This window comes from Lissotriton helveticus, chromosome 12 (genome assembly GCF_964261635.1).
Source record: "Lissotriton helveticus chromosome 12, aLisHel1.1, whole genome shotgun sequence".
NCBI lineage: Eukaryota > Metazoa > Chordata > Amphibia > Caudata > Salamandridae > Lissotriton > Lissotriton helveticus.
Genome location: NC_136073.1, coordinates 796,075,109 through 796,087,233, shown reverse-complemented (window position 1 = coordinate 796,087,233; position 12,125 = coordinate 796,075,109). Strand labels below are relative to the sequence as shown.

At 41.1% G+C, this 12,125-nt stretch overlaps 1 protein-coding gene across 1 annotated transcript; it reads left to right on the top strand.

The window, feature by feature from the left end:
* Positions 1-3,936: 3,936 nt before the first annotated feature.
* LOC144799095 (olfactory receptor 1E16-like) lies at positions 3,937-4,963 on the top strand. The gene has a single exon (XM_078670289.1). The coding sequence runs from the start codon at positions 4,034-4,036 to the stop codon at positions 4,961-4,963; it is 930 nt and encodes a 309-aa protein (XP_078526415.1). The 5' UTR covers positions 3,937-4,033.
* Positions 4,964-12,125: the final 7,162 nt, after the last annotated feature.

Here is a 12,125-nt window from a genome sequence, read left to right as displayed (position 1 = left end):
GGAGTTAAATCTTTATTGGGACTCTTGGAATATTACTCGAGATTTGTACCAGGGTATGCGTCTATTGTTAGACCCATCAGTAACCTACTCAAATTCTCCACGAAGTTCTCATGGACCAGTGACTGTGATAAGGCCTTTTCTGAAGTTAAGGACATTCTTAGAAAAGGTGATGCACTTACCCCATTTCATCCGGATTTACCTTGTTATATTACTGTAGATGCAAGCAAAGTAGGTCTGGGTGCCATCCTTACTCAACGTTCCGGTGAGAGGGAGTTTATAGTTGCTTTTGCTTCCAGAGTACTAAGAAGTGCTGAGGTTCAATATTCAGTTATTGAAAAAGAGTTGCTGGCGTGTGTGTGGGCTATTGACAAATATCGGCCGTATATTTGGGGTAGGCGTTTTAATTTGATCACTGACCACAAGCCATTAGTCTCCATTTTGTCAGCTGGTCCAAGCAAATGTTGCACACCCAGAATCACAAGAATGGTGACCAACTTACTTCAATATCAGTTCGACATCACACACATATCTGGTGGGAAAAACACACGAGCAGATTATTTATCACGTTTTCCTCAGAGTGATGGTGTGAAAGAAGGTACGAATTTTCATGATTTGAATGATGAAGACAAGGAGGATTGCTTTGTAGCTTCAATAGATGTACCTGTATTAGCTGTGGGGTCTGAAGAAAATTGGAAAGAATTGTTGACAAAGGACAAAGTGTTGCAGGAAGTATTTGATTATGTCAGAAGTGGGTGGCCCAAAGAAAAATCTTTAAATTCTATGCTGCAGCCATATTGGAAAATTGAATCTGAAATCTCTATTGAAGATGGTCTTTTGGTGAGGTGTGACAAATTAATACCACCTCATGATCTCAGACCTACTATTATGAAAGAGTCCCATGAAGGACATTTGGGAATGTCTCTTACGATACGTCGAGTACGACAAGATTTTTGGTGGCCGAGCATGGACAATGAGATTCGCACTTATGTTGAGAATTGTCCAGTGTGCTCTATATCTGAAAAATCACTCAAAAGTACAGTTCCACCTTTGTCTCCAATCGAATGTCCCAGCAGTCCTTGGGTTAAAGTAGGCATTGATATCATGGGTCCTTTTAATGTTTTACCATTAGGTTTGAGATTCATTATAGTTCTAATGGATTATACATCTAAGTGGCCCTAAATTAAAGTTGTAAGAGAAGTTAGCTCTTCCACTGTGATTAAGTTCCTCAAGGAAGTGTTTATGAGAGAAGGTTTTCCTGAATCGATTGTCTCTGACAATGGGACTCAATTTGTTAGTTTGGAGTTTCAGTCGTTTCTCAAGTCATGTGGAATTAAACACTTTAAGAGTTCACTTTACTATCCACAAACAAATGGCCTTGTTGAGAGGATGAATCGTGTTGTGGGAGACTGTGTCAAGTGGGCTGTAGAGACAAGACAAGATGTCCTATTTTCGTTAGAAAGTATGATTTGGTCTTACAGAACAACACCTCACTCTTCACACAAAAATTTCTCCTTTTGAAATATTGAGAGGGAGGAAAGCTAATACCAGCTTCAGGCCTAGCTGGATGTCAAAATGGTCTACCTCTGTTGTTAATCTTGAATCTGTCTTAGAAAAAGTCAAGTCAAATTCTATGGTGGCTCAAAATAAAGAGAAAAGTTGGTTTGATCATAAGAAAAAAACAAAAAAGGTCACTTTGTGTGTAGGAGATTTTATAAGAATAAAGAACTCTACACATGTGCAAAAAGGGAGAAGTAAGTACAGTGAACCTATCAAAATAGTGAGAATAGGTGAAAATGCTGTTCAAGTAGAAGGAGGATGTTGGTGGAATGTTTCGAAGGTTGTGAAAGCTAAAACTAAAGAAGTTACTGTTACTCCTCAACAAAGTGACATACTTACCAAAAGTACGAATTTACCCAGTAGAAAAAGTTCTAGATCTATCAACCTGCCTAGCAGATTTCGCGAGTAATTTCATATTATTTTATTGCTAAGTTTCCTTTAAGTTTTATTTCTTTGAAATTTTCTTTCCTTTGGAAGAAAGGGAGGTATGTTGTATTCTACATCTTATAAAAATAGTACTGTGTTCCTTTAAGATGCTGGTCATGTTCAGCATCCAGTTTATGATGTCATGTACATCCAGTGTATGATAGAATGTTATGTTTTAAGACTAATGAAACTGTTAAACCAGAAGATGTTGGCAGATGATGAGCTGTGTAGTTGTACTCAAATAAACTACCTTTAACCTAAGTTCCTGTCTCCTGGATTACTGGACTACAACAGTCAAGAAATTAAAAAAGTTAGAATTAGGTGGAACATTTTGTCTTCTTCTCACTACACTCTCTTGGCCTTTTCTGCAAGAAATACCACCAGTTGTAAATTGCACTCTTCTAGATTTCCCACTCTGCTAGGTGCTAATATCAGTTTTTTTAACTTCTTTACAGCATCTAATATCAGTCGTATTTCTTCCTCTTCAGAGCCTCTAATTTGGTGCAGTGTTTTTGAATCAATAGTGGCTTACTTCTTCCTTTGATGTCTACGAATCACCGTCCATAATTAAAGGTGAGAACTGAAGGGAAACTGTGAGAAATGTATTCATTGGTTATTGCATGGATATATAGTGAATATTGCTAGCATACATGTCTAAAAAACTGTATCCGGTTAAGGTTAAAAACTTTTTTTAACACAAGCACAGAGCTGATTATAAAAACAAGACAACAGGGTGGCCTTGCACAAAGAATGGATTCAGTCAGCTTCGTGTCACCTACCTGTAGTTCCAGTGTTACTTCTTTTGATCTCAAGACAAGCAATATCACTTCCTTCACCCCTAAAAATTAAATGGAAATTTACGTCACTTCCTCGGCCTTTACAATTTGATGACTTGCACCACTCCCTTCAATTCCCACTCTGTTTTTTTTCCAATTTTTGCTGTTTTATATACAAGGGCATTGGAATGCTTTTCATGAGCACCAGTGTAAATCAAGTATCTTTTGTCTTGTTTTTTAGGCATGAAGTGATTTGACAACAATCACAGACGGTTGCACTAATTCCAGGATTGCTGGTGCCCAGTTCCAAAGTGACCACTCTGGCAGAAAGGCTGGAAGTTCTTGATTCATTGGCTGGTCCTGATGTTATGCATTACAACATGCTTCTTGGAGCAAACCTGGACTGGCATGTCTTTGAAGCTGAACTAAAACTCAGTGCTCAGAAAAGCACAGGCTTTCAATGCTGGGCCAATCACCATTAAAGGCCCGTACCGCAGGATTGTGATCTAATCAACATATGGAGCGAAATTAAAGCTCCTTGAAATTAAATGTTCTGCTGAAAACTGGGAGATTTGTCTGGACATACTTTCCAGTTGAACTGACCCTTTTTCACAATTCTTTATTGGAAGATTAAAACAAAACAGTGTATGATAAAACTGTGAAGGAAGTGGGGGGGGATACCAGTGGTGACAAATGCAGATCTTAGCTGTGGCTAGAGCCATATGCAGTAGACGGCTCTGATGGTGGGAAAGGTCCAAAGAGGTGGCTAGACCCGTAGAAGGATCAGGGGACGAGGCAGGGGTGATGTGATTGGTAGGGTCTCGCTCAGCGTGGTGCCGACTGCCTTCCAAACGGGTTGTACCGAGGGGCAATCACAGAGGACATGGATCAGGTCACATCATGACCTTTCATGTGTTTGTCACTGATGGTTAAACATGTGTTTGAGACCACTCACCCTACCTAGCAAAGAGCTATTCTATTCACATAGTAACATATTAAAGCCCTGCTTCTAGGCCAGTGCATCAGTTATGAGTTGCCATTCGTACCTAAAATTAATATAGGTTGAAGACAGAAACTTTGACCTACATAAACTTCTAGAAGTTGTCGGGCTCAAATATGTTTTTCAGAAAAAATCTGCAAGGCAGGTGTACATATGCTTCCATTCACTAATGTTGGTTTGCAATGCATAGATACAGTTGAATCCAGTTTTCTGTTCAGTCTCAGATATTCGGCTATGCTCCTGATCTTCAGGTTACTTTTGCAACGCAAGTGGTATGGGAATCGCCAACAGCACCAAAGTCATAGAATTCATCTTCTTAGGCCTCTCTGGATTGCCTGAGCATCAGCCACTCCTTTTCACTCTTTTCCTCATCACATATATGCTCACATTGCTAGGGAACGTGACCATCATAATGGCAGTATGGACTGACATTCGCCTCCAGACGCCAATGTATTATCTACTTGCAAACTTCTCGTTTGTAGACATGAGCATGGCTTCGGTGACCGTGCCAAAAATGTTGGTGGACTTAATCTCTGTGAGGAAGACAATTAGCTTTTCTGCTTGTTTTGTGCAGATGTACTCCTTTCTACTTGTCGGGAACACAGAGAGCTTTCTCTTGGCAGGAATGGCCTATGATCGATACGTAGCCATATGCCTCCCGTTGCATTACACCGCAGTGATGACCAGAAGACTCTGCTTGGGAATGGTGATCTTTTCGTGGACTGTGTCATCGCTGCACTCCCTATTACACACTCTTCTGGCAACAACATTGTCCTTTTGTGGGTCCAATGTCATCACCCATTTCTTTTGTGATCTTCCAACCTTGCTGAACATATCATGTTCAGATACTTCCACCAACAACATAGTTCTTTTCATTGAAGCGTCTTTGCTCATATTTAGCCCATTGGCATGTGTCCTGTTGTCCTACATTTCCATACTTGCGGCCATCTTGAAAATACGGACCGCACATGGAAGGCGAACTGCCTTTTCCACATGCGCCTCCCATTTAGCTGTTGTTTCACTGTTCTACGGTGCTGGAATGATTACGTTCCTGCAGCCCTCATCCGCTCGCTCACTCTACAGGGACAAGCTTGTCAGCCTCATGTACACTGCAGTCACACCAATGGTGAACCCTTTCATTTACAGCCTGAGGAACAAGGAAATAAAAGCTGCTCTCAGGAGAATGTTGGGGAGTCCTGTTTGAAATATGAGTTCGGAGTGGGAAGGCATGAGTCGTAGGCTAACAATTTGAACACCAAGGAGAAGGAAGGATTCCAGAAGGCATCTTCTGGTCTACTTTAAGGGTTAGTGCAAGGTTTGAATGCCCCACTGGGGATGTTACCATCTATAAATAATAGAGAAATAGAACTTGGACATATAGGTAAAAAGATGTTACAGGTAGAGGTGAGTGTGTGTTCTTAAGTATAAAAAAAGAGGCATGTGACTTGACGGCGAGAGCAGTTGAAATAACGTATAAGAGAGTAGAGCAGAGTTGAATGACAAGAAATATCTGTGAGCAATGAGGAGAGTGAGACATTGAAGAGAGCAGTAATAAAAAGAGAGATAAACATGAAAAGAGAAGTAAAATAGTAAGAAATAATGGCAAATGTTGGGTTGTATGGGTGTTTTCAGTTATGGTTGTACAATAAAATAAGATGTATTGTATTCTGAGATTTCAATTGTTGTGATTACAGGCAATGACAATAAATTATCTTGAATTGAATAATAATTTGTTTGCAAATCATGCTTACTGTATACGTTTTGAATGCTACGTAAAGCAGATGTTATCAGAAAATTAGACAAGTTACAAAGATTTACCTCAAAGCCAAAGCGTGTAATTTGTGCCCGAGATTGCACGCGGTGGGCACCGGCACTCAATTATGGAGATGATGACTTTTATTCATCATTAGACTTTGATCCACAGCAAAAAAGAGAAAGTCTGAAAAGATAGAAATAAGGAGCAAAACAAGATGGTTGTATGATATTATAACGCATTTATTTATTTTATTTTATTTTCAAGGTTTTATATAGCGCGAACAAGATCCTTACAGATATCAGATCGCTTTACATAGATATGAGAAGACAAAAACAATGTAACACAGGGGAAAGAGAAACAGTTAAATAGTATTTCCAAAGTTTTATGTTCAAGTGAATTTAGCCAGGAGGATCGATTTGACTTCCTTTTTCAAGGATGCAGTGGATGAGATAAGTCTTATTTCTGGAGGGAGGGCATTCCAAATCCTAGGAGCCAAACCTGAGAAGGAGCGTTTGTATGTTTTTGTCTTGTGGAATTTTTGTGGTTTCAGAAGGAGAGTTTGTGCGCCTCTTGTTGTTCTTGAACCTCCTGAGATTGTCATTTTCTGTGCAATGTAACTGGGTGAATTGTGGTGTAAGGCCTTATGAGTAATGCGCGCGAATTTCAGGTGTATTCTGGCTTCATAGGGTAACCAGTTCAGAGATTTTAAGTCGGGGGAGATGTGTGAGCCTTTTTTTGATCCAATGATGAGTCTTGCTGCAGCATTGGTAGAGGCTCTTAGTGGTGCGGTTGTAGATGGGGGAGGCCGCAGAGTGTGGTGCTTCTATAATCAATCCGAGGGATAACTAGCGTTTGGACCGCAGTTCGTAAGACGTTGGCTGGAAGGAAGGGTTTCAGCTTCCTCAAGGTGTTAATTTGGAAATTAGCTTCCTTCATTGCATTGCTGATATATCGTTGCATATTGAGATTGGAGTCGAGGGTTATACCTAAAGATTTTGCTGAGTCTACAAGGATGGGTTGGATGTTGAATGCATTGAGGTGTTTAAGCCAATCCTGAGCGATGTGGATTTTGGTGGGGGGTAGCTATTAGTAAGAACTCAGTTTTTAGAGCATTAAGTTTGAGATGGTTCTCTGCCAGCCATGTCTGTGTGTCCTTAAGCGTTGAGTTGAGAAGTTTGATATCATCCGGGGATTGTAGTTTGAGGTAGAGTTGGGTGTCGTCAGCATACATGTGGAATTGCACATTAGAGGCATGAAGCAGTACGGTGAGTGGCTCCATGACTAGATTGAACAGTGTGGGGGATAAGGCTGATCCTTGCGGGACACCTAGTGTTACTGGGGCAGGGCTAGAAAAAGTGTTGTTGATTTTGAATTTCTGAGTCCGATTGTGGAGGAAGGAGGTGAACCATTTGAGTACTGTTCCTGAAAGACCCATTCTGGTGTTCAGCAGATCGAGTAAGTTCTCGTGTTTGACCGTGTCGAATGCTGAAGAAAGTTCGAGAAGGATGAGGAGGCAGCTACCATTTTGGTCAAGAATTTGAAGTGCGTCATCAATTATGTAAGTCATGGCTGTTTCTGTGCTGTGGCCTGCGCGGAACCGGATTGGTGTCGGTTGAGGAGGTCAAAGTGATCGATGTGTTTTGTCAGTTGGAGGTGAACACATTTTTCTAACAGTTTGGCTAAGGTAGGGATGTTGGAGATAGGGCGATAGTTATTAAGGTCAGTAGGGTCAGCTGTGGGTTTCTTGAGTATGGGTGATACTTGTCCCACTTTGAGGGAGTCTGGGATGCATCCTTGTTGGAGAGAGCTGTTAATGATTTTGGTCCAGAGCAGTAGAAGCCATGGGATAAGATCCTTTACAGCGTTTGCAGGTAGAGGGTCCGAGTGGTGATTGGAGGGCTTCAGGGTGCCCAGGATCTTGCCTATGGAATCTTCTGTGTAGGTGTCAAAGGATGACCAGGACGCATTGTTTTTTAGTTTGATGGGGGTTTTGCTGAGGGGGCTAGAGTATAGGTTTAGATCAAGGAGGAGATCATTCTTGATGTTGGTTGTTTTTAGATTGAAGAAGGTAGAGAATTCTTCACAGGACGGTAGGGTACTGGATGTGTTCAGTAATCGTTGTGGTTCGTCCTTGGATTGCGATTTGATTAGTTCAAAGAGTTTTTTTGGTCGTTTTTTTGCTTGGTCAAGTTGAAGGCTAAAGAAGTCGGCTTTCGATCGTTTGATTTTCCTGAAGTAAGCATTTCTCTTTTTCTTTAGTGCAGGGAGGTGAAAAACTGACGGGGTAGATCTCCAATTACGTACAGCTAGTCTCATAGCTCATCTGTCATCGTTAAGCAGACCGTTGTACCATGGTTTAGAGATTTTGGAGGAGACTCTCTTTAACTGAAGGGGTGCAACTTCGTTGACTATCGTGGTCATTGATTTGAGGTAATGATCGGTGAGTGCCTGAACATCGTTGTTTCCGGTGGGGGGTAGGAGAAGGTTGTAGCTGGGGGATGGTGAGGAGTTGGGATTGAGTTTCTTCAGGTCTTTTTTCAAGGTCTTGGGTTTGGTGGATTGGGCTGGACAAAGTTTCACATATTCATTGATGAAGAATGTGATAATGTGGTGGTCAGACCAGTCACAGGGTTGGATTGAGTCTAGTTGGGTGGCATCACCTTTGGAGATGATGAGGTCCAGGATAGAGCCTTTGTTGTGAGTGGGGCTGTTGCAGATTTGGGTGAGGTCTAGGGTGTTGAGGAAGTTTTTGAGACTGTTAACCACCGATTCATTGTGATCATTCCAGTGAAGATTGAAATAACCAAGGAATATTTGTGTATTTTGTCGACCCTAGTTCATTGTGATCATGTTCATGAGGTGTTCAGTGAAGGTGAGGTTGTCTCCTGGTGGGTGGTAAATGATATGGAGAGAGCATACTGGATTGCCCTCACTGTTGACGTCGAGGCATATGTGTTCACAAGAGGAAACTGTAGGGGAGATGGCTCTAGTTACTGAGAGGTTACTCCTGTGAATCATTGCTATACCACCTCCTGTCCTGCAGGCCCTGTCTAATCTGATGATGTGATAGTTAGGGGGAACTAAAATGTCAATGAGGGGAGGAGGATTCTGTTAACCAGGTTTCGGTGAGTATGATAAGGTCTAGATCAAGTGTGATAATGAGGTTGGCTATGTCCGATGCGTGTCTGGTGGCAGATCTACAGTTAAGTAGTGTGCATTTGAGCCGTGGGGTGATGATGGAGGCAGAAGGGGTCCAGAGTGAGGGGGACTTTTGTGAGATTGTTAGGGATGGTGCCTCTATTATTTTGAGTAGAGGGCCTGTGAGGGTTGGAATGGATAGTAGGGATGGGGAGGTGTGTGGTGGCTGTGCGGGCCATGGAGGCGCAATGCGAATGTCCTTACCTCGCATAAACTTTACCAGAAATATTCCTTTACCACACATACTTTTACAACGATTTTCGTTGTAAATTTATGCATGGTAAGGGCATTTTCCTGATAAAGGTTATCTGAGTCCCCTTTTTTTTAAAAAAATTTGAAAATTGAGTACCCACACAAGTTCTGCGTTTTTACCGGTTACTTACAGTCCATGTTGATTCTTTATTTGAACTCACTCGTTGTGACGTAGTTAGCATTTTTCCATCACACTATTGTAATAGCCCTCCAGTCACAAGATTGAGGCACGTAATGACGGCCGCACCGGGTGGCTTGCAGGCAAGACACGCTTCAAAATGTTGCAGAGCAGCATGCTAGAGGTGAATACGTCACACAATAACAGTGCTAAACCGATATGGACGTAAGAAACTGCACGCTACAATCACAGTGAACATAGGTAGGCGCGTTTGTTCTTTGTCTCGAGACACTTCTAATTTTAAATTCACAGATAGCCAATATACAGGCACTTTCCTCGTTGTGCCCACATCTTTAAATACAATTCTTGCGCATTTAAAACACGGTGCGTTTTTTTGGGGGGGAGACCCCCCCAAGCCCTCTTTTCTTTTCACACGTTTTTTTTGGGGGGGAGACTCCCCAAGCCCCAATTTTTAATTTTAGCCTTTACCACACATACCTTTACTATGTATCTCGTAGTAAAGGTATGCATGGTAAAGGCTATTCGTGTTAACCAGGCATGCGTTTTAATGCATGCCTGGTTAATGTTATGCGTGGAAATGGCCGCGTTGTAGTGGCTGTTTCCCAAACAAGATGGGTAAACAGTGCAAAGAGTGAAATGTGGATCAAAAACAACCTGCAAGAGACACAAATTGTAGGGTGGTGGAGGAAAGAGTCCTGAGGTGGGATCAAGACAAAACAGTCTCTGTATTGGGCCACATAGGTCTTCATCAGTGCTGGTGGCAGTTCCCTCAGGAAAAGATTTGGGTTGTTGCATGTACATAAAAAAAAAAGAAATAAGGTGGGAGGAAGGGAAGACTGCTTTGATCGTGGGTGAGTTTGAAGTCATACAACAAAATTGGACGAAATCAGACCGTTCTTGCTTGCACCATCACCTATGTTTGTTTAATGGCAACTGTTAATAAGAATGCATTAAAAAAGACTCAAGTTATAAAAAATAATAGCTAAAGAAAAATAAACAATTAAAAGTTTAATATTCATAGTACGTACTATACTTTATTCTTTTGTATTTAACCATCATCCTGTTGCAAAAAAATTGTAATTTAGGGATTGATTACAAGTCTGGCAAACAGCGTTACTCCATCACAAACGTGACAATATCCCGTCCGCCAAATTACAATTCCATTACATCCAATGGAACTTTCAATACGGCAGACGGGAGATCCATCACGTTTGTGACGTAGCATCCCATTCGTCAAACTAGTGATCAGACCCATAGGCTGGCTCAGTTGTAAAACGTTTAAATGCCCTCTTGGCAGGTTGACTCGATTAAAACAGCAAAAAAAGGTACAAGAATCAAAGTCACTGTACATGTATGGGATATGCATCTCACAATGTGCACATTTAATTGATTAGTTAATGTTTAAAGAATTTTGCACCTTTATTATTTTCAGACATGGCACTCTCTGTTTGGCATACTTATTTATCCCACTGGACACGGTGACCGATACAATAGAAGGTTTAATTCCTGAAAGAAAATATCTACATGGAAGCCTACTGGGTAGTGATAAACAGCTACAAATTTCATAAGAACAGCTGGGTCAAGAGCCAGATTTGGCCTTAGCAACTACTGAAAACCCAGATGGTCCTACAATGGATACGCCCGGTAAGAGCGGTGGGGACGGATGGGGGGATTTCGACAGACGACAACAAGGAAAAAATTATTATTTATTTTAATTTTCCCTGGAGGTCGTCTGTCGAATACCCCTCCCCCCCTCCCCCCCCCCCCAACCCGGCCCCACTGCCCCTCTGCTCTTACCTGCATGGGCCACGGCTGATGTCATAATATTTGTGGAACCTTCAACATTCATAGACAGTTTTTTTTCCCCAATTGTTTCAATATATTTCACAGTACTAGAAAGATTTAATAAATAATTCCATGCCAATGTTTACCATGACTCATCCAATAGTCAATTAAAAATTTTTATACACTGTATTAGATGATTAATAATATTAATATTATAGGACACAATATATATTAAACAACATAAGGGTTACAAAGCACTCTTAAATGAATCTTTACTAGTGGGTACCCAAAATTGTAATTAATTAAAGAGTCACAATGAGGTGAGAAAGTTTTCTGCAGAGTCACATATTTAGGTCAGGGGGAGAAGCTAGGATCTGCGGCCACGTTTCCTGGTTAGGGAGTATGCCATTTTCTAATAAAGCTATTAACATATCTTCAGAAGTTGCTGGAGTGTCTGTCTTCACAAACTTCAAAGAGAGCTGCCCATTTTCTTTATCAAAGGCTTTGCGCCTTACCTGCTGTACCGCACGTACACGTGCCCAATTATTGTTTCTTTTTTTGGTACGTCTAATTTCTTTATTTAAACATGTTTGGCCCTGCTTGGATTATTCATCTACCTAGAATTGCTGTTTCAACACAAGCACATTGCTTTCCTCACCCAAGGGTGTGTCATTTTCATGAGGCAGATACACAAGTCAATTACAAGTTCTCACTATTATCACTTCCTTCAAGTAATCGATGTCCCTATAAAATTCCTTGCCACTGTTGCACGTCCAACTGAATTTGCATGATCTCAGACCATTGTATTCTTTTTGGGTTTTTCAGACCAGCAGCTGAAACAGCATATTGTAACATAAAATTAAATAAAGGAGAAAAACGTAAATGGCTTAGTGTGGACATTAACTGAAAAGGGAAAATTGCCTATTTTTTAAGCAAGCTAAGGGAGATAACCTGGCTTTATGGCTAGGGTGGTCGACCTAGTAACTGGGGAACAGGGTTCGAGTCAAAGCAAGGATACTCAACATCCTGTGATTCTGGGCAAATCACGTAATCTTTGCGTGTCTAACAAAAAAAATGAATGTGTCCATGTATAACTCAACTGGTGCTCATGTAAAGCGCTCTGATACCTTCAGGTCAAGTTCGCACTATATAAAACTCCAGGGGGAAAACACGTTAGTTTATTTGTTTTTCATTTATTTTTTTTATTCTATCTGCTTTCTTATGCCTTCTTTCAAT